Source organism: Cuculus canorus, chromosome 5 (assembly GCF_017976375.1).
Source record: "Cuculus canorus isolate bCucCan1 chromosome 5, bCucCan1.pri, whole genome shotgun sequence".
NCBI classification, from domain to species: Eukaryota; Metazoa; Chordata; class Aves; order Cuculiformes; family Cuculidae; genus Cuculus; species Cuculus canorus.
In genome coordinates this window covers 54657821-54681413 of record NC_071405.1, presented here as the reverse complement: position 1 = coordinate 54681413, position 23593 = coordinate 54657821, and the positions used below count along the sequence as shown (strand labels likewise).

The window sequence follows — 23593 nt, the reverse complement described above, 5'->3', positions numbered from 1 at the left end:
TGGCTGTCCTGCAATAACAGATTTTATATGCAAGTACAGCAGACTAGTAATAAGATACCTTGGATTCTTGGGATCCAATACCTTTGGAAGCTAAGGGAGGAAACACTCACATGTGCTAAACACTTGCATTTCTCTTACAAGCTGGCAACAGCAGCCACCAGACCTGCTGCTTTGCACTCATGGTGTTGCTGCTACATGGTTCAGAAGTCTCCCTGCAACTGTTCACTTAAAGTCTAACAGGATTCAAGGCTGAGGTTTTTTTGTTTTGTTGCTGTCTTTTGGGGATTCTATTTGTTTGTTTTGTTTCCTCCAGTCAGCTCCAAGTGGCACCAGGAGCAGCAGAGCTCTGCACTGGGCTATTGCAGCCACAGGACATGACGTGCAGTTTTTGAGGTACCAAACACCTGTGCCTCCCATCGGAGAGAGTCAATGAGGACAAGTGGAAGGTCTCCAATGAGATTTTATCAGAGACCCATGGAATGTGCCAGCCTATTTAATGAGACCCATAACATCACAACTCCATTTATGCCAATATGCAAAATGTGAATTGTTGACATCCACTTATGCCTGCATACTCTGCGCTCAATCTTCTGATTATAATCAGAAGCCATCAAGTCCCTTTATCAGTACCATTAACATCTTCATTAATGTCTTTTATTGAAAACTTCCTAAGGACCTAAAGAATTTTAAAACTGGACTTAATTCTGTTAAGTTTTACATAAAATTTTTTGAGAATTTTTATTCCTTTTGACCCCACAGAAAAAAAAAAAAAAAAGACATAAGAATAATTCAATAATCAGCAAAATATTCAGTAAATTGTACACTTACATTAAGAACAGCACTGAACAGAAGGCAAGGTTTAACCAGACTATTTTGCATTCCTAAGGATACTTGAAAGGAGGAGTCTGCAGACATGGTCTCAGATCACAGTTTGAATTTGTATCAACTGATAACTTGAATAAAAAAATATATATGCATTTATATAAAATGCTAATACAATTTAAAATACTAATACTATACAAAATACTATCTTCAGTTTTGAGCCCCTCATTACAAGAAAGACATTGAGGTCCTGGAGCAAGTCCAGAGAAGAGCAACAAAGCCGGTGAAGAGGCTGGAGAACAAGTCTTACAAGGATCATCTGCGGGAACAGGGGTTGGTTAGCCTTGAGAAGAGGAGGCCGAGGGGAGACCTTATCACTGTCTCAAACTACCTGAAAGGAGGTTGTAGAGAGGTGGGTGCTGGTCTCTTCTCCCAAGTGATAGGTGATAGGACAAGAGGGAATGGCCTCAATTTGCACCAGGGAAGGTTCAGATAGGACATTAGGAAAAATTTCTTCACTGGAAGGGTTATCAAGCACTGATATCACACAGGCTTCCCAGGGAGGTGGTTGAGTCACCATCCATGGAGGTATTTAAAAGACAGGTAGCAGATGAAGTGCTTAAGGATATGATTTACTTGTGGACAGGTACAGTTGGGCCTGATGATCTCAAAGGTCATTTCCAACCTAATGATTCCATGATTCTAAGTGCCTCTAAGAGCTGATACATATAGAATCTAACAAAAAATTTCCAGGTGTCATTTATTAGCATACAAGTGCTCCTTGCCATATTAACAGCCAGAAATATAGGCTTTTAAAAAACTCTTAGCTAATGCAATGATATAAACTGTGAAATTTCAGTTTCATTTGCCATCTTTTCAGGGTTTTCTCATGACCTCCAACCTGCAGGGGAGACAAAGCTGAGATGCATCAGGAGAAAGCAGCTTTATTTTCTTACTTGAAGGGAAGTCTGGTTAAAACATGTAACATTGGACCTTAGAGCTATAAATACAAATCAACTCACTTTAAGTAGTGTCGCAAAGGGATTCGTTGGTGTACTTCTGCTTTCTAAATTGATTTTTATAGGAATTCGATACTTGGTGCAAAAAAGACCCAAACAGAAACTCCGCGCAGAGTCAGGAGACAGCACGTCTGTGCAAGGGCGCTGCTGCCCTCTCCTGGGCCGGCTGGGATCTGCTCCCGCATCTCCAACCCCAGCAGCACCTCCCAGACGGCCGGGGCTGGTTTCAGAGCTCCAGGTGTAAGACAAACAAACAAACAAATTAAAACACACACACATATACAGAATAAGCGCAGCAAGTTATAGTGATCGTCATACAAACTGTGGTAATTCATCACCTTAAATCCTGAAGTGCTACAGCAGTTCGTTCCTTCCTCCATGACCTGATGTATGTAGGAGAACTCAGAAGTGTTTTTCAGCACCACCAGAGGCGGTCTGTGGGGTAGCAGAATATTCTGAGAATTCAGATAACACATCAAACAGCAACTTTCACATTAAAAAAAAAACACCCAAAAGCTTTGACATTAATCCTACAGAACTGCTGCAGCTCATAATGCAAACAGTAAGCATACAAAGTTACATAGGCTCTTAAAGCAATTGCTTTGGTTGCAGACACCCTGTCTCCAAATCTGCTTCTTTGCCTCAACTTGTTCTGTCCTCCCAGTTCAAGGTCGTGTAAAACTCTGAAGGCCACCACTAATCCCCACATCTCCCTCTTTTTGTTTTTATACAAACATGGTCATATTAATTGTCCTAGCTATCATTCTTTTACCCGCATTGCAAAATATTAACACAGCTACAAATGCCAACAAGAACAATAACTCAACTTTCACTAAAAACAACCATCCTGTCAACCCCATAAGCCAAAAGCAAAATTTAATCGCTGCTTTATTTTGCAATATCCATATATCCTTATTACGCCGTGGTGTTAATTGGTCTGGGTGAAGTTGCTCGATTTGCTTCATCACGCTCCCTATCATGATGAGGCCACACCCAAGGAGCAGGGATATACTTTGGGCCACGGTCTGTCAAAACACAAGCATACCCTCGACCATAGGTGAGTAATTTAAATGGACCTTCCCATTTTCCAGTTAACAAAGATTTAACCATAACTTTTACCTCTGAGTCTCCAAAAGGTGTGCTTTCCTCTGTCAACAAAGACCTGTAATGCTTTAAAATGACTGGTACATCACTGCTGTCACTCAAGGTTAAATGATTAAGTACATAGATCACTTTCGCTATATGGTTGGCTGGGGATTCTCCCACAGAAAGGGTCAAAAAAATTAAGCAAGAATGAGCAAAGCTAGAAGTTGTCATCTTTAACATCCAAGTGAATTGGCATTCTTTAGTTATTCTTAAATCTAGAGAAAAAGTCTGCAGTGGGACATTACCATTTTTCAAATATGGAATATGGTCACAAAGAGCAAGGCAATAAATTGTTTTCTATATCCATAGAAGGCAGAAGGAATAGCAGTAATGGTTTTAAATTGCAGCAATAAGCATTGAGGTAACACATCAGAAAATCTTTCAGTAAGAGACATAATAAAATAATCAGAATAAACCCAACCAAAAGGCTTTAAGAAGAGAGTAGACAAACAACTGCTACGGAACAATGTAGGGGTGGTGGTTTTATTTATATATCTGTATATTTTATTTAAATACATGCATATACACACAGAAAACCAATGATCTCTGAAATATCTTCCCATCTATTTTTGTCTATGAATTCCCATAGTAAGTATACACCTGAGAAATCATTTGACGTGCTTCTTCCCCAATCGTAATTCTAATTCAGTAGAGTCAAACACACAGCTTACAAGCAGCATATTGGTCACAGAACCTGAAACATTGCTCACTGGCATCAGAAATTAAAAAGATTAAGCAAAGCCAACAAAAGAAGCAGAGTAGAACACCACTTGTAAGACATTAGACACTCTGAATTGCTACTTATGAGCCAGCAAACAGGAAAAAAGCATTGCCTAGAATCCTGTCCATAGGTGTATCAGCATAAAATTTACCTACAGATCATCAAGTACCAATACTATATAAACCGTCATTTTGAATCTGACCTACACCAGTGACAGTACTAACAACAGCTCACAGCAAGTGCTGCCAATGCAACTTTCTACAGGCACTTCAAAATTATCTTGCAGAACCAAAAGATAAGTATCACTAAATCACTATAGAAACAAGACCAATCAATGAAAAATGCCTTAGAATTTAACCATGCTGGTGGTCTGCCTTGTAAAGACAAGGAAACAGAGCTCACAAACTACACAAGCTGCAGGCGAATTCTCTAGCTGTTCATATCCTTAAGGGCATACTTTCATGCCCTTTTTTAACCATGTATTTTGAAGGTAAAACACAGACCAAGTGAGTGAGAGCCACAAGAAAAGAATAACCCCCAAAATTACTCTACTGCCAAGTACCCGTAGCAAACTTGTGCAAGGTCTATACATTCAGAGGAACAAGTAACAATCCATTGTCTCTTTTCCCAATAATGGCATTTTCTTACTTAAAAAATGAAAGTGACATTAAACCCTCTAACTTTTTCAAAAGAAAAAGGATAAAACCTTGGTTTTCCACAATTTTGTTGCTCATGTTTTTCTGTAACCTTAATCATCAATTAGATAAATAAACATTTGTACCATAATGGTGTTAATTTGTTACTCCTAGAGGCTGTACAAGCAGGGAGGAGAGGAGGAAGGCCACTATACAAAACCAGCTTAAGGTCACCTTTAGTAAAAGACTATGAAGGGGTGTCTTACAATGACTGCAAAGAGATGGCAGTTACCACATCATCCTTTTGTTGCTCCTGCAGCTTTTGCTCACCATCTGAGAAGTTCCCAGCATTTCCTGCTACTGATTCCAGCAGCCCTGAGTTCTTGTCTGTTTGCTGTGTGGTTCCCAAAGCCATCCCAGGACTAATGCCTCAATAACACCTAATTGCTTGCTGCCCAGCAGCAGAAGGCTTAAATATTCTTTTAGCCTCAAGGGGCCTCAGCTAGGAAGGTCACTTTAGAGCCACCACTCTCTTCTCCCAAATAACAAATGATAGGATGAGAAAAAATGGCCTTAAGTTGCAACAAAGCAGATTTAGACTGGATATTAGAAAAGATTTCTCTACCAAAAGAATGGTGAAGCATTGGAACAAGCTGCCAAGGGAAGTGATGGCAAGTCTTCTTCCCTGGAGGTGCTAAAAGAATGTGTAGATGTGGCATTTTGGGACATGGCATGGTGGTATTGGGCTGATGGTTGGACTAAATGATTCTAGATGTCTTTTCCAACTTTAATGAGTCCATGATTTTTTCCTGAACTTTTGAGAGATGCTGAGGCCTCACCAGCTTCCAGCTCCCCCCAGCCAAAGGATGGCCTTTAGTGAACGAGGGACCTAGAAGAGGAAGCAGTGGTACCTTTCAGTGACCCCATTGCTCCAAAACAGACACCTCTGCCTCCTTCCCCCATCACACTCTGCAAACCCACTGCTTTCCATCCCAAACCACGGAACAGCGAAGCCTCTCCTGTCACACAGATCATAGAATGGTTTGAGTTAGAAGGGACCTTAAAGGTCATCTTGTACCAACACCCCTGCCATGGGCAGAGACACATCCCACTAGATCAGGCTGCCCAAGGCCCCACCCAACCTGGCATTGAACACCTCCAGGGATGAGGCATCCATAACTTCCCTGGGCAACCTGTGCCAGTGCCTCACAGCTCTCATCATGAAGAAATTCCTCCTAATGTCTAATCTAAATTTGCCCCTCTTCAATTCATAGCCATTGTCCCTCATCCTATCACTACAAGCCTTTGTCAACTGTCCCTCCCCGGCTTTCCTGTAGCCCCTTCAGGTACTGGAAGGTCACTATAAGGTCTCCTTGGAGCCTTCTCTTCTCCAGGCTGAACACGCCCTATTCTCTCAACCTGCCCTCGTAGGGAAGGTGCTGCAGCCCTCTGATCATCTTTGTAGCCCTCCTCTGGACCCATTCCAACAGCTCCGTATCCTTCTCATGCTAAGGATCCCAGAACTGGACACAGTACTCCAGATGAGGTCTCACACGAGAGGAATAGAGGGGCAGAATAACTTTCCTCACCCTACTGGCCACGCTTCTTTTGATGCAGCCCAGGACACAGTTGGCCTTCTGGGCTGCGAGCACACATTTCTGGCTCATGTCGAGCTTCACATCAACCAGCACCCCAAAGTCCTTCTCTGCAGGGCTGCTCTCAAACATATCCCCTACCCTGTATTGAAACTGTGGATCGCCCCGACCCAGGTGTAGGGCCTCGCACTTGGCCTTGTCGAATCTCACGCGGTTCTCACAGCGCCACCCCTCCAGCCTGCCCGAGTCCCTCTGGGCTCCACCCGCTCCCTCCTATGTAAGCACTACCCCCGCCCCGCTCGGTGCCGGCCGCCCACGAGGCGCTCAGCGCTCACCGCCCATGGCAGGGCGGAGCCTCCCTGGCGCGGGCTGGGCGGGACGGGACGCGGCGGCGCCTTGAGCTTCATGGCGAGCCCTGGAGTGGCTCCCGGCCCTCAGGGAAAGCGGTAGGAGCGGGGCTGGTCGCTTTCGAAGCCGCGGGAGGGGTTGTGATGCCGCTCGGCCTTTCTTTGCTTCGCGATCCGGTGTCGTTTGGGCTCGAAAATGTTTGGTTTAGTTTTCTTCGGCACCTCCGTGGTTTTAGTCTCTAGGCCGCGGCGAAAGGTTTTGGTTCTAGTTGGAAGGAGGCTGCTTTATGAGACTGTCTTGTACGTTTAAGGATGGGGGATGATGTGATTGAGAGCAGCCCTGCAGAGAAGGACTTGGGGGTGCTGGTTGATGAGAAGCTCGACGGGAGCAGGTAATGTGCACTCGCAGCCCGGAAGGCCAACTGTGTCCTGGGCTGCATCAAAGGAAGTGTGGCCAGCAGGGCGAGGGAGGGGATTCTGTGCCCCTATTCCTCTCTTATGAGACCTCATCTGGAGTACTGTGTCCTGTTCTAGAATCTTCAGCATAAGAAGGATATGGAGCTGTTGGAATGGGTCCAGAGGAGGGTCTGAAAGATGATCAGAGGGCTGGAGCACCTTCCCTACAAGGACAGGCTGAGAGACTTGGGCTTGTCCAGTCTGGAGAAGAGGCAGCTTCCAGGAGATCTTATAGCGACCTTCTGGTACCTGAAAGGGGCTACAGGAAAGCTGGAGAGGGACTGTTTACAAAGGCCTGTAGTGGTAGCACTAGGGGCAATGGGTATGAATTGGAGAGGGCAGATTTAGATTAGACATTAGGAGGAAATTCTTCACAATGAGGGTGGTGCGGTACTGGCACAGGTTGCCCAGGGAAGCTGTGGCTGCCCCATCCCTGGAGGTGTTCAAGGCCAGGCTGGATGGGGCCTTGAGCAGCCTTATCTAGTGGGATGTCTCTGCCCATGGCAGGGGAGGTGAAACTAGATGATCTTTAAGGTCCCTTCCAACCCAAACTATTCTATGATTCTGTGATTCTGTGTTTATGTAAGTTCTTCTGGACATTGATGGACAGAAAGGATTGGCTTTCATTAGAGCTGACCACTATCTCTGCTGTTGAAAAGAGCCTTTGCAAGGGCTTTCCACCATCTTTTAGCTGTCTTGAAGTGGCTAAGTTGCCAGTTTATGAACCCAAAGTATTCTATGATTCTGTGTTGGACTGTTCAGGCAAGTAGCATTAAGGTATGTGTGACTTTTTTTTTATAGGTAGAAATGAAGAGAAATTACTGGAGAGGCAAAGAGAAGCATGGATGGAGCAGTCGGAAGCACAGCTACCGTCCCCATCGGTATGGAAGACCCAGTCACAATAACTGTACTGAAAGGCAAGTACAGGCAGTTGTGCTCAGCATGAGTTAAGCTGATAGATGTGATGCCTGGTTAAATTTGCATAATGGTGACTTTCTAGAACTGTTGCTATTTTAAAATCTAGTGGACAGTGCTTCTAGGATAATTTGTCTTCCCCAGTGGGTGTGAAATTGCCTCGATTTCTGGAGATTTAGCACATGTTTACAACTATATATTGATTTTTAAATGAGATATGATTCCATGAGGTAGTCCTTTCAGGTGTGTCTGATTGTCCATAAACTCTTAATATGCTTTCAGTATGCAGAGATAGTTCAGGGAAGAAAAGTGGGCAGTCTACCTGCCCACTTATATTATACCTCAGTGTCTACTATGTGTAAAAACTGTCATTAAAGGATCTTCCTGAAATTTTGAAAGCACATTAAGTAATGTGGTAATAATAGCACATCTAGCATGCTTTAAGCATTTTTTTAAAATATATTTTTGGGGAGAGATGCACAGGCATATATATGAGTTGTATGGTTAGTTGTACATGTGTAAGAAAAGTTAGAAATGGAAATGGGTCTTCATTCAGTGAGTAGAAAATTAAATGTTTTATTAAAAAGCTTTAAATTTAAGTGCTTGGGTTTGGTGTGGTATATTTTTTCCCTTGTAGATGGGTCATGTCTTCTAACTATTTTTGAAGTTGTACAAGCCAACAGCAGTAGAGCCGGTATTAGAACTACCATTTCTTTGTTCCAATAAATTAAGACACTTGCAAAACACCTTGGCCTAATGCTTTTAAGGTGACATGTAGTAGGAGCTATCTTAAAAAGCAAGAATTGTACAGGTGATTTGGAAAACATCGTAGTGGAATTCTGCTCATCTATACCAAATGTACCCATTTAAATTGCTTAAAAAAGAAAACTGCAGTTACCCTGTCAACTGCAGTGTTTATTACAAAAGTGGAGACTTTTCTTTCTTGGAGTTTATGAAAACTTTTGTTTATTTTGCATGTTTCTGAACTTCATCAATGAAATTCTCGTCATGAAAGGAATGACAAAATATTTTTGACCTGATATCAGTGTTTTACTCACACTGTCTCTCACTTTGTTGTGAAAATTTACATGCTTTGAGGAGCAAGCTTTTCTTTTAATTAGAGAATACAGTAAAATACCCAGAATTAATCTTTCACTGAAAAGAGTTAAAGGCACTTCCAGAATCAGCAGTCACCTCTAATGTTTTAACAAGTAATTAAGGCTTTTAAGATGGTGGTATCTAATGTTCTTGAGAGGTTTTTAAGCCAAATAGTTCTATTGTTTCATGTTTGTAGTTTAGTGTATGGAGATACAGTGTGCATTTCTCAGCCCTGAAAAATGTGCTCCATTAATGTCAATAACAAGCTGCTTTCTGGATTGTGGGAAAGGTGCATACAATACTGAACCTCTCTTGAAGGCAACGCTACTATATTTTTTTAGGCAGGAACAGGAGGAAGCACAGACCCCAGCAGATACAGGCCCCAGCAGCAGTGGAGATCCTTCTTCATCCAGTTTAACAGAGAACTCTGCAGTACCAGGTAAGAGAATGTGTTTATGGGATAAAAATCAGTGTCTATATGCTGACTGTTACGAAAAAAGCAGTAGTAGCTGCTGTAATATTATGGTGTTAAAGGAAAGATAGAAGCAGTGAAATCTGTAGGGAAAAGTAACATTGGGTGATATAAAAAGATGTAGTGAGGATCTAGAGAGCGGGGCCAAATGCACTTTCAGGCTCATGAGTGCTTTTCATGTTTGAGAACTTGTGTGCTTAGCCAAGCTGATAGAAACTGAAAAAAATAGAATTCTTTTTCTCCCTCCAGAAATGTTGCTCTGGGAAGAAAATTAACTTTGTTTCTTTTCTCAAATGTGCTGGAGATGTTATAAAATACATCTTTCAACAGAAACATTAAATAAGCCAAGAAAATAAGAAAGCAAATTAAAAAAATATAACTTGCACCCAGTTATTCAGTCTTTTAAAAGACACAATGATATACCACTTTGGCAGGGCGAAGCAGAAATCATCTCTCTTTATGCCCTCAGTGTATTTTGTAGTCTGTAAGAAGTAGACTTTGGCTAGATGTTTGTTCATTATCTGGTGCAACCAGACTTGATGCACTAGGAGTGCTATTCAGGAAGATGTCCTGTTTGCATTCTGGTTTCCTGACTCATTTAACAATCCTAGCAAAAGCTAATCCTGTGGGAACATGTATTTCTCCACAACAGAAGAGTCCTGAAACACCGCTGGCTCTATAACAGACAAAGCCAGAGTTTAAAGAGACCTTTTTTTGTCCATTACCCTTTTGTGCTTAAGAGGTTATGAGCATGTTAGGAGATGTATCTTGCAAAATATTGCTGGATAATTAGATTCTGTATGCTAAGTGCAGTGTGGTTTTATGAACCTTACTGATTCATTCACTAATTTTATATTTTTATTGATCTGAAGAAAACTTGGTCACTTGTTGCTACACTGAAATCTAAATGATGCTGCCAAGGAGCTGAATTGTAAACAGCAGCAAAAAGCAGTTACTTCAAATGCAATTTCTGATAGTAGATGGAGGTTTAAATAAAAACTCTTGAAGATGTTAACATGCATCTCTTCTGAATAAATCCTCTGTTTTGAGACAATGTTCCATTGTGAATCTGCCAAAGTATTTTACCCGTCTGCCTCTGAATTTACCCAGGCACTGAAGCACTAAACTTGAATGTTTCTCTCATCCCAGTTCATCTTTAGAAGGAGCCTCTGTGTATTGTCCAAATGTACTCTTGATTGTACCTAAATCCCTTGTGTATGTTGGAAGAAAAAGTGGCTTGTTCTGGGAAGTGAGTAATTTTATTTTGGTTTGGGTGATACCTCATTATCAATTTCTTTTTTTTTTCTTTTTTTTGTTTGGGACTGCCCTACCAGATCTTTTAACCAAGAGTATCCCCTCACAATTAGTTTATGAAGAAAGGTAATTTTCATTCTGCAACAAAATTTCTTTGCTTCTCTGATCTGTCTGAATTTCATCTTGGTCAGTGGTAACATCCCTTCTGTATCTGTGTAAAGCACTGCATTTGAAAACTAATCTTTTTTTCCCTTTAAGTGACTGTCATCTATTCCTAGTCTGTATCGTGCTTATGTTCCTGGAACCTGCTGGGACCTTCCCATGAAGATGTGGGATGTCAAAGAGCAATAAACAAACTTAGTTTTCCATCTGATTTTGCCTGGATTCTGACACTGTTGGGTTTTGTTTGGTTTTTTTTTTTTTTGTTATAAAGAACTGCCGGGATTTTACTATGACGCAGAAAAGAACCGCTACTTTCGCCTACTGCCTGGACATAATAACTACAACCCGCTCACCAAGGAGAGCATTCAGTACAAGGCGATGGAATGCAAAAGACTAAAACTCTTAGAAGAGGAAGAAAAACAAAAGAAGGTACATTCTGAAAAAGACTGCAACTAGGCTTTATTGTGCCCTGGCCTAGGACTGATTGTAAGTTAAAGCCTTTCAGTTCTGACTATGGTACTGTTCCCTAAGCTGCCTGAAGAAATAAAAGTTTCTTTTTGCTGACAATTTATAGTCTGAAGCTTTCTGTTTGGCTGTTCCTCAGAGGAATGAAAGCAAGTCATTACAAACAAAAAAAAACTTGTAGAGACACAGGAACTGTGCTCAGAATTGCAGATTGTCCAACAGTTACACTTGAGTTGGGACATTGCATGCCAGGTTTCAAATCCCTGCCTTGAATTGGCAAAGTAGGGTCTTGATTTTAAGTTTTCCACATATAAAATAAATGTGTTGATCATATTCCTGGACCCTGACGAAGCAATACTAATGATATTTTTGTGGAAACAGCTTTTTTAATGAGGATTTTTTTTATGCTTTTCATAATAAAGTCTTACAGCAGAGATAATGCTGATGTTGCATATTAGTAATGTTGGTAAAATACCTAACAAGGATATCTTTTTAATTACGTGAAAGCTATGTCTTACAAATTTAGAAATCACAATTCAGCTTAATTGTGCTGTCATATGGAAGAAGTGAGCAGTACTTTTTCTCCTTAGGTAATGAACTTCTCACTTCAACCAGCTATTCAGCTGTCTGGTCTTTATTGTGAAAGTATTGCTATTGGTTTGGCTTTGGCTTTTTTTTTTTTTGAGTTGTTTTAGCTGTTTCCATGAGCAGTTTATGTTTCCTAGATACCAAACAGCTGCTGGCCATGCTGCTGTTAATGGGAACTGTGAATATACATCCCTTCTCAAAATCTATTTTTTTAATAGAGACATTGGCTATGGAACGAGAGATTGAAATTAGGGTCCCAGATAAGAACATTTTGACTTTTGAATACTTGCTTTGTTAGATCATTATCAAGAAGACTTCTTACTCCGTAACTCTGCAAAGCATTCTATCATTTGGCCTTGCCAGAAAGAGTTTGCATGAAATTTTAAAAAAGTAGTTTAGTGTAGTAGAGTTAATAGCAGTCTTGTGATAGAATGTTTTGCTGTATAATAAGAATTTAAGATGTTATAGTAAACCAAAAGATGACTTCACACCTCTTTCGTGTCCACTCATTGTATTAGACCAGGGAGATGGTGCTGGAGTGTGCTTTGGAGAAAAAAGTTGCCTAAATATCCCAAACACCGGAGACCCACAGCCATGCTTGAATTGTAAACAAGCAAATCGCCTAATACACTTTCATGTTATTCCCTTCCAGAAAACAACAAGGGCTGGACTGAACTCATCTATGCTGTTACAGAAAAGGCAGCTGGGTTTGCTGAGCTCCAGAAGCTATTGCAGGTATAATGATTCAGTTTGTCTTCTGTGCAATATCAAGTTCTGCTTCTAGTGTAACTGTTCTTGTCAGGTTTCTTGCATTCTTACTGTTCCACTTAGGATGAAGAACGTCATATTACTTCTAAAAAAAAAAAAAAAGTTCTTTTATAATCAGATTACTCAAATGATAAGAATTCAAATGAAAAAGAGGTTTCCCAATTTCAGATAACTGCAGTTTGAAGCTTCACTTTTTTTTTCTCCTATATATGCTGTTTTGCCATATTGTGCTTTATAAATACAGTGCAGCTTTTCTTTCCATGAATACTCTTCAACTGACATGACTGTTCCCCTGCCTCCCATTAGAATTACTGTGCTTAGGTTCAGTAACAATGTAGAAGGCAAGTTAATGACTTCCTGTGTTATTTCTGCTACTGAAGATGTGCTGGGATTCAAAATAACATGATGAAATTCCATGAATCATAGAATTATAGCATCATAGAATAGTTTGGGTTGGAAGGGACCTTAAAGATCATCTAGTTCCAGCCCCCTGCCATGGGCAGGGACACCTCCCACTAGACCAGGCTGCTCAAGGCCCCATCCAGCCTGGCCTTGAACACCTCTAGGGATGGGGCATCCACAGCTTCCCTGGGCAAACTGTGCCAGTGCCTCACCACTCATGGTGAGGAAATTCTTCCTTATGTCAAGTCTAAATCTGCCCCTCTCCATTGCCCCTCATCCTATCACTGCAAGCCTTTGTGAACAGTCTCTCCCCAGCTTTCTTGTAGCCCCCTTCAGGTACTGGAGGGTCACTATAAGGTCTCCTCTGAGACTTCTCCAGGCTGAACAAGTCCAATTCTCTCAGCCTGTCCTCCTATGCTCCAGCCCCTCCCATCAATGTGGAAGATGCACTCATTCGTGGATTATATAAGTGAAATTGCACCATTCTAGTTTTTCAGGCATTTTATCTTCTGTGATTGAGAAGTGGTTCAGAATATCCTGTCCAGAAATCTTTTCATTGGCATTAAACCTAGGCTTACTTGAATTCCTCTCTCTTTTCCCTGCCCACCCTACCTGCTTTTACAGCCTGGTCCATGAACTGAAAGTGAACTGCATGCAGAGGAGGAAGATAGAAATCCACAGTCCAGATTCCTCAGTTGCTGGAACCAACAATTTTAAAATAATTGTGGTATGTTATGGGAACTGTTAAGTCTTTAGGATAGAGAGAGCCCATATTGTCAGTGGAAATTCAGGATCTTGTAATCAAATCTCATAGGTCAAATTTTGCTTTCAAAGATCTATTATTCCTGTTCTGTCAGTTCTCAAAATCTATGCTTTGTTATTTTACCAAACAGATAGGAAGGGGCTGTTCCTTTCCTAGAAAGGAAAATGTCAAAAAGGTTTGATATGAAAGTGATCACTGTGCTCTCTTGGAAATAAACAGGAATTGAGTAGATAATTAGTGTGGGGCCAGGGGTGGGGAGTGGAGAGGATTAAGAGAAAAAAGAAAATGGAAGAGAATTTGGAAGTGGCAAAGCCTGTGTCCAGAGAGAACAGAAGTAATCATTTTGCAGTAGAAAGCTTTTTCTACTGGTTTTGATAGTGCAGGAGATGTCTCTGAAGGAAGTATCCTTTTTGCTAAAGGACTAAATGCTGTTCTTAACTCATGTTTTTTTCTGTGCATGCAAATAAAAAGGCATTGGCAAATATTTTTTAGAGATGAATGGAAAACAGATGGTGCTAAAGGGATCAGAATTAAGGTGTTCTTTCTTTTCAGACGTAATGCAGCTTCCTCAAGCTGTTTTTTCCAGTAAGTGTGACCAGTAAGCTTTTGTTTTGCAGGCAGATGTTGCTTGTGAACGGATATTCACTGTGAATGATGTAGAGCATGGAGGATGTAAATATGGTATCATCAACCTCAGTGGTTTGGGGAAGGAGTCTCTCACAGTGGAGATGTATGACAACCTCTACTTCACAAACCGCAAAGTACTGTGTTCTGTTCCTGCTTCCTTCAGTTGTTGCTTTCTGAGAACACTGTTCTTGGGAGGCACAGGTGGAAATGCATGAGGGTTGGGGAGGGGTTAGAAGGAGAGAATGGAAGAATCTAGTGATGTGAAGTTTGGATAAATGCAGAATCACAGTAAACTTATATGAAAGTCCTCAGTACCAGTGCAGATTTTCAGGAATGTTATGCTACAAATGGAATGTAGAAGTACCAGCTTCCAAGGATCATGCTTACTTCAGAGTTGCACTTGACTGTATCTGACAAAACTGATGTTGAGGGCCAGAAAATACTAAAATTTGCATGCTTCTTTCTTAAAATAATTTTGGGAAAATGTGTTTATCCTTGAAAATTAAGAATATTTTAAAACAGGCTTTTGTAATCTCTTCATGCTCAGATTCTTTTAAGGATGATCCATTAAATAATAGGAAGCAGTTGGTGCCTCAGTCAGTGTTTAGGCATATTTCTCAATGCTGCTCTGTCTGCTACATTTAAGAGGAGTATGAGACCAAAATGTTCATGTTTTATTACTGGGCTATTTAGTGGGCTAAGGAACTGTCATCTTTGTATGGAAATACCCTTTCAGTAATTGAATAAGACATCACAAAAATAGCATGTTTTCTTGCATCTGAAGGTGAATTCCGTGTGCTGGGCATCACTGACTCATCCAGATTCTCATGTTTTATATCCTTTTAGAAGAATTTCAGTTCAGCTTTCACAAACCTGTACATGCTGCACAGCACAGCTGATTTAAGGGAAGACCTCTCATGTCATTGCCCTAGAATTTAGGTTTTCTGGAAAACAGAGAAGTTACAAAAATTGAAAGAGTATGGTTCTGTTACAGATATGTGTAGAATTGTTCCAGTGTAATAGGAGGTAAAAGATCATGTTTCCTGCCCTGGAGACATTGCACTTCATTAGTAGTATAGATTGCAATATTCAAAATGACCTGATCTTTAGAAATTGGCTGGGCCAAAAGAACAAGGGTCAAGTCAACTAACTTTTTCTTTGAAAGTGGATCTCTTTGAAAGTGAGTTGGTTGGTTTCTGTTGTAAAGCATCCCCATATTGGTTGGGGTGAGAGGAGACTAGGAGCAATGCATTGGCATCGTGCCCTGCAACTTTCAGAGCATGTTCTGCAGATGTGTCTCAGAAGACGAAAGTTGATGGTATAGTAAGGGAAGCAGTAATGGACAGTGCAAAGACAAGAGAGGAAGAAAAGGAGATCTTAACGTGGGAGATGGCAGGCAACAGATGTGCTATTAGTGTCAAAAGAGAGGAAATTATTTAGATAGGTATGTAATGGCTCATGGGAAAAGCCAAGCAATTCAGGACTGATCCAGAAGGTGGCAGGAATTCATCAGGCTTGCTCATGATTAGGAGTTGGGAGATTGTTTGGTTTGGTTAATTGGTGCTTTTTCTCTAGTCATGTCACAGATTTGTCCCACTGAAAATAATTGTCTAAAGTGAGTCTTCTGTCCTTCCCCAATTTGTGCACCACTTTCTCCAACATCTCTCCGTGAAGAACAGATCCATATTAATGCAGTATCATCAGCATATAAAGATGAGAAGAGTGATCCATGTATGCCATGCGTTTTTCTTGTCACTAGAAAAATGCCTATAAGAAGAAGTATTCTTCTCTTGTTTTTCTGGTAGTGGAAATACACAAGCAAGAATCCGAGTTCTTTCTAGTTCTTTCCCATGAAAAAATGAGAGTCAAGACTTAATTGTAAACTGTAAGGCACATTAAAGGTCTCAAAAGAAAGCTGTGGCTGTGTCAGAGCATCTTGCTTTTCCCAGCTATGAATGTTAGGCTGCCTGTTCCATTCTAGATCAATCTTTGTTTTCCTTAACTCACTTCAGCAAGCTGTGTCTCATGGGAATTGCAGAAACACCAGGCTGTGCCAGTCTGCTTCCAGCATCATTGTTCAGCAGCGCTAACCCAGGTAGAGTATTCTTGTTGGTGTGTTTTTCTCCATTTTTTGACAGCAATTATGGTATGAAAAGAGAACAAAAGAAAGATTATTTTCACACTTTTCTTCAGTAGCTGGTGAGACTGTTGTATCCTTGTAAAACTTAGGAAGTCTGAAACAGTTTAAGAAGTGAAGACATTAAAGAACTTTACTGTAATAATTAGCAAGCAGTATTCAAAGCACTGGTTTATTTTTAGCTGCTGATGTAGTACTTTACTTCAGCAGGGAACACCTCACTTGTGAAGTAAATACTTGAGATTTTTCATTAGTAGCTTGGCCTGTAACCAGTACTCAGAAGTACTTAAATTTCCTTATAGACTATCTAGAATCATTGCAGAATCCCTTCTTATAGTAGTTACTCAGGCATGCTCAGTGGATTAATGAAAAGATGGAAGGCTGGTAATTGTCTCAGTCTGTAGCTCCTTGTACAAGCTCATGCTCAGTTATGTGTAAGCATGATTGATTTGGAAAATCCTATGTCTTAAGTCTGATGCTAGTAACTGTATCTTTGTATATTTGTTTGTTCAGTGTTCTTGGGGCAGGACTTTACTAATTGGATTTTCTTGATGGATGTCAGAACCATGCTTCTTCAAGTCACACAGTGCAGTCCTCTAAGATGGTTTCCGTTCAGACATTGAGTTAAGTTCATACAGAGGAAACCTGTGATAGATAACAGTTATGGACCTATTTTAAATTTTTGATGTCATGCTATTTTTGCTTCCATTAAAAAAAGAAAAAAAAAAAAAGATGCATAGAGTTATCATGAACTTGAGGAGTCGCTGAAGCAAGTTGCTCTGTAGAACATTTTAAACCCTTCACCATAATCGGGTGCCCCGAGTTCCACCAAAGTCCTCCTGTCTAGTATTTCCTATTGACCGTTTTAGGTATTTCCAAGTTATTGGCTTACTTCACTCTCCTAAATTGTTGGTTTGAGGGAACTGTGCTAAATAGAAAGTGGGAGCAGAAAACCTGTCTGAAACCAGGTTTTAGACATGTCACCTGTGCTGCCTGACATATGTATGGTTGTGGTGGATGTGCCATGAAGGAAGTGAAAACTGAGGACTTCAAATTTACATTCACTATTAGACTTTGTGCAGGAACTATGTGAGTAAGGGTCAAATCTAGGGTACTGTTACTTAGACTTTTTTTTTTAATAGGCAGGCCAAGAACTTACATGTTAGGCTTTGGCTAAACTATAGTTTACAAACTAAATGTTTTGTGTTTCTAGCTCAGTTGTATTCAAAAAAAAGGCTTGCTTAGTGCTGTAAGACAACTGTTATTTTTCTTTTTCCTGCCATGCTTAGCCCTCTGACTGCTGAATAAGATTCACCATCATCTATCTATATAGGCTAAAAGCCTTCTGCTTAGAATCAGGAAGTCTCACTTTTGTTTGCTGTCTCTTGAGTAGCACAGGGACACTAGTTTGGTAACATTTTCTCTGCTTCGGATTGAAATGTTGGAAGTATGGAAATCTAGAGAAGCCTTCTTAGTTATCATCCCATCCTAACATTTTATGGACTCTTCATGTGTTGCTCCTCTCTCCTAGGAGATAGACCTGGAATCCTGTGCAGCTTCAAGATATCCACTGCCTGGTCCTGTGCTTGGTGCCTGAATCCCCAAGCAGACAACTGCTTCAGCACAGGTGATCTGCATGGCTAGCAACCCTTTCTGTCTCAGTGGGAAGGACTTCTTGCATGAATCTCCACACTGCTGCATAAATTACGGCTGAACGAACATAAACTGTCTTCCTTAGGCCTGACACGACGAGTCCTTGTGACCAATGCAGTGACAGGGCATCGACAGACTTTTGGAACCAGTAGCGATGTATTGGCACAACAGTTTGCCACACAGGTCAGGAGAACCATACACCCCTCATTTATTCAGAGTACTGCCCTGTTGGTGGGCTTTGTGTTCTGTTTGTGATGGGACTCATAGTGCTGTACATAAGGTTGTCATTACAGTTAGTGTTGTATAGGTGTTCCACAACAGAGCTGATGTGGTCTGATGCTTGTGTGCTTGAATAGCAACAAAAAAGATGAACTATTTTCAAACTCTGTGGGAACAGGAGTAATTTTTGTTAATTGTACAGAGGTTAAAAGGAAATGAAGGAAGTACAAAGGGCATGGTAATCATGCATTGTAAAATTCTTAGGTTTTGGCAAATGACCTCATTTTGATACTCAGTGTATTGTCTCCTCCAAGAAGGAGGAAAACCTCTGTAAAATACTGATGGGTTTGCTCACAAAGATAAAGTGAGAGCGTGAAATCAGAATATGAGAATTCCTGTTCCTGTTTTGCTGTTGTTAGACTAAGTTCCTACTTACCTAGCTGAATTTTTATGGCTAAAGTAAAATAGTTGAGGTTTGAATGGAACCTCAGCTATTGATTGAGTTGGCTGTAATAATTCTGATTTTTCATGTGTGTAGATAAAATAATGTGACACCTGCTCAAAAGCCTGAAATAGCTTCTGTCTGTATAACTTGTGAGATCCTTTCAGACGTTACATAGTACGCTTCTCTCTCTTGGCTTCTTCCAGACCCCAGTGCTGTACAATGGCTGCCGCTCAGGTGAGATTTTCAGCATTGATGTGCGTCAACGTAACCGAAAGGGCCAGAGCTGGAAAGCAATGCGCCTTTTCCATGACTCAGCAGTTACATCTATTCGCCTTCTTGAGGCTGAACATTATCTTATGGCAGCAGATATGGCTGGAAAGGTATGGGTTTGTTGCATTTAGGGTATTCTGTTCCTTTTAGTATATGGGCATTGAAAGGTGCTTATCCCAGTCCCAAGGGTGGATGCCTGTTCTTTGCAGGGTGGTAATGGGACTGGGTGGCAGTCCCATCTATGAGTCCTCTTCCAGATACACTTACTTATCAACCAGGAAGTCTTCTCTGCATTGTTAATATATCCTCTTTCAAACAATTACTTCACTTTGCAGATAAAACTGTGGGACCTGAGAACAGCGAAGTGTGTAAAACAGTACAAAGGTCATCACAATGAATATGCTATTCTTCCTTTGCATGTAAACGAGGAGGAAGGACTTCTTACAGCAGGTGGGTTGAATTTTTTCCCTTCAACTTGTAGAGTGCATGGCAGTGATTTTCTTATGCCTGAGAAGCATTTCTTAGCTACAGCTGTTAGAAGCTGTAAAGCTGTTAATTCTTTAAAATTCAGAAGAAATTTGGCCTTAGACATACTGTAATATGAAGATTAAGAAATAATGTTATGGATTCACATGTACTGTAACCACTCCTGTGGGGTGCTTAATGGCTTTCTCTCCTGTGTGCTGCAAAAGTCCCGTTATCCTTTCCACAGTGTGTCTCAAGAGTAGAGTGGAAAACACTTGATTTTGAAATTCAGGGAAACAACATCTAAATGGGAGACTTGGTGATAACTTTATATATAGAGACCAAAGACTGTGTGTACGTTTGTGGTGCTTAAGTGGGTAGTGTGATGGAGCAAAGCCTTTGTGTAAGCAGAACTCCTCCGAACTGTCTATACCACTCAGGTTCATTTTGAATATACTTGGCTACTATCTGAGATTATTTTATTTGAGATCGGGGAGGAAAGGTATCGATAAATGAAGCAAAGTATAGCCATGTTTCAGAATGTCACTGTAAACATAGTGACCTTTAATGAGCATAATTCTGTTTAATTTGACAGCGAGCTTTTCTCCCCTTTTTTTAGCTTAGGAGTTTGATAATGAGGAAAGCACTCTTAAATACTGATTTATCATACCTTTTACTGCCTAGTAGGAAATGCAGATATTTCCCAGTTTTTTCAGTTACTCAGCATAGAATTTCTGTTCTGTCAAGTATTGATAAGCATTTTGCCTCTAGTCTCTGTAGAAATACCCAGGGTTTTTCCCCACAGACCTTCTGCTTCTGTGATGATAGTCTTGCAGAGCTGTGTGAAATACTTCTTATGTGATGTTTAATTCTGTTGTCCTTTCCTTTGTAGTTGGTCAAGATTGCTACACCAGAATTTGGAGTCTCCATGATGCCCACCTGCTTAGAACTATCCCTTCTCCCCACCCATCATCCAAAGACGCCATTCCCAGTGTGGTGTTTTCTTCAAGACTTGGGGGTAGCCGAGGAGTTCCTGGCTTACTCATGGCTGTCAAACAGGATCTCTACCACTTCTCCTATAATTGACACAATATTCTCAGACATGGTCTACAAAACTGCCAGCCTATAGGTGACTTCAAAATTTTTGCACTAGTCACCATGCTGTAGAGCCATCATGTACTGCTGTTGCATCTGCTTTACCTGTGAAGTTCTGGGCCTTCCCCAGCAGGTTCAGGAAATCTTGCTGTATACATCTCAGACATCTTGTAAATAAAAGCTGAATGTTGATTTAACTTCTTAAATATTCAGTCTCTTTGAAACCTAGCAATCAGCTTTGAAAAGCAGGTAAGCTGGAGCTGGCTTATGCTGTCAAAAGGGTGCTCTAACTTAATCCTAGTTTGGTCACAAAACCACACAGCTGTGGTTGCAATCCACATCAGCAAGGGGGCTGATGGAACAGGGTGGTTTAGCAGTGTGAAGTAGCTGGTGTTAAGCTGACACACTAGGTGTTTTGGGGCTTTGTTTGGAGTAGCTTTGTTCTGAATCTCTGCATCAACTGTCTCTACTGCATCTGTGGTTGGAAGCAGACTAAGAAATGGCTCTCTTCCCACTCACACAGTCAGCCCTAAACTTTGTCCTTTCCAGATGATGGTAGCATGCCACTGCCCTGCCACGGTTCCCTTTAAAAGGCAGCAGGCATAGAACAAAGCCCCTTTCCTCCTCCAGCGGCTGCTGAATGTCCTTGTGGATTTATCACAGTGTTTCCTAATGAAGGCCACAGCCCTAAGGTAGAGTTTGCTCAGCAGTCTGGAATGGGCAGGTTTGCTTATACAGCAGGAGACAAGCCCGGCCTGGACAGACCACACCCTCTTTGGGATAGGACGTGACCTGTGCAGAGTAAGGGTTTTTGCATTCAGAGCTACAACTGGGCCTTCAGCTGTGAAGCTGTAGCATCACAGTAATAGGATGATGCTGTATCTGTACTTGAGAACAATTATCCCATGGAGCGTCATCACCCCCAGCCCCTTCCTGGTAACCAGTCTGGGTTAGACTTAACTGTGTAGGAAACACTGACAAGATCAAGAGCCTACAGGAGGTGAAGACCCTGATGAACCAGGTGGGGCTACTGGTTGTCTTCATGGGAAAGAGGTGCTGCACTCAAGTTTTCAAAAACTCTTAGAAAAAGACTGCAAGAACTGCCTTTCTATCCTGGGATCTACTTAGAGAATTCAGATGTACAACTGTGTAATCAGAAATGTCACTTCTCATGGTGTCTTGCCAGATAAGCACACAAACAGATTATAATCACGTTCATCACAGAACATGAGGGATCATCTGGTCCAACCTTTTAGGTAACATTTCACTTAAATGAGATGGCCCAGAACCCTTTCAAGCTGAGCCATAAAAGTGACCAGTGTAAAGGAATTGACCACTTTTGGAGGTTGTGCCCAGGTGGCCTAGTGAGATGGCCATGTCAGAGAACGAGGCTGGGTGTCTGCATTCCACGTGCCTTCTGACAACAGGTATTGGCTGTACACGCACACAGAAACGAGTGCTTCTGGTGACTGTAGGTGTAGCCTGTAGTTAGAAGTAGCCAGTGCAGCACTCGCACCTGGGATGTCGTCTTTGTCTTCATCACAGAGGGCTGCAACAGTGTGGAGCATCCTGGGAAGGAAGGGGCTTGCAAGTCCTCAGCAAAGCTTTTCTACTTTACTAAATTGCATTCCAGGAATAAATAGAAACAGTGCTAATACTTGGTTTTTGGCTGCTTACCCATTCATTCGATCACACCTTTTGAGCAGGTATAAATATTTTTGTAAGGCCTTTCCTGACTTTGCCATATGTTGCAAAAGGAAACATCACAAGTGCCCTGCATTGCAAATCCAATACAGCCCATTACAGGACCAGTGCAAACATGAGCACATCCTGTGGGTCTTCTGTTTGTTTCCAATGCACTCCTCTCCCCTTTCCTTCCATTTTTCAAATTACTTTTGATAAGAGTGAATTATTCAAATACAGATACCTGGAAGGGTGTCCCCTGCTAAAAATCCTCTCTGTCCTGCAGGGCTCCACACTCACTTCTGTCCTCTCACAACCTCTAGGCCTAAGCAAGGAGCCATTCTAGAACACTGTCTCTTTCTTCTCAGCAGCTGTTATTGCTCCCCATGTTCCAGCCTTACATGTGGTGATCTCCTTCCCTTTCTTTGTATTTATTTTACACATTAATCTATAGAGAAGACAAAACAGCAGGAAAACTCTCCTCTTGGGAGCAGTGTAATAACTTTACAGCTATTTCATACAGAATATATTCACGCTGTAAGAAAAGTCGTCAAGATGAAAGATGAATCCAAGCAAATATTCAAAACAGTCTCTTCCCTGTCTGAGGATACATTCAAAACCCCCAAATCTTTCTTGTATTACATTAACAGCCAACCCCCATTTCTGTGTAGGCAGACTGAGTTGTGAATTCCTTAAAACTATGGCTCCCCTGATACATCTGGCTTTAGCATTCCTCTGCAGAGCCTTCTTTCTCACGCAAAGAGAGGAGATGCTGTCCACAGCATAATCTGTGCTGCCTCTTCTTTCTACAGACCTTGTCTAAGACCTTATTTATAAGTTTTGCAGGCTCTTCCCATTCCCTCTGCTACACTTGGATAATCAAGAGACCTGATTCCTGGCTTGCTTTTCTATTCAATTTGAGAAAATACTCTGCAATTCGTCTTGATTAGTTATGTTAATTAAGGACATTTTCTGTTGCATGAACAATGATTACTGCATACAGCACAACTTTCAAAAGCATTTGCATTGACTTAGTCAATCATGCATCCTGCCATGAAGCATCTGTTCAGGAAACAGAAATGTAGCTAAGCCCACCCCCTGCAAACTCCTAATGTTACATCGACAACTAACTCAGCACTGAGTTGGAACACACTTTATATTGATACTCTTGCTAGTAAACATGTGTTGTTCAAACACTTGCAGGTAGCAAACCACAAGGATCATGAACTCCCTTAAATCAGAATTAATTCCAAAATTTAAATTGGCATTTAAAATTTTCAGTGCTCTTAACACCAATAATGCTTGCTCTGCAAGAACAAGACCATGCAACAATTGTGCCCAGTTACCGTGGAAAACACAAACTAGGAATTG

The 23593-nt window shown here is 41.2% G+C and overlaps 1 protein-coding gene across 1 annotated transcript; it reads left to right on the top strand.

The window, feature by feature from the left end:
* The first annotated feature begins 6390 nt into the window (after positions 1-6390).
* Positions 6391-20736, top strand: DCAF4 (DDB1 and CUL4 associated factor 4). The gene is made up of 14 exons (XM_054066899.1): positions 6391-6677; positions 7543-7662; positions 9100-9193; positions 10914-11071; positions 12348-12430; positions 13490-13592; positions 14246-14389; positions 15040-15089; positions 16271-16350; positions 17924-18019; positions 18131-18228; positions 18913-19089; positions 19315-19429; positions 20337-20736. Exons 2-14 carry the CDS (start codon positions 7549-7551, stop codon positions 20528-20530), a joined length of 1506 nt encoding a protein of 501 aa, XP_053922874.1. The 5' UTR covers positions 6391-6677; positions 7543-7548; the 3' UTR covers positions 20531-20736.
* The last annotated feature ends 2857 nt before the right edge of the window (positions 20737-23593 follow it).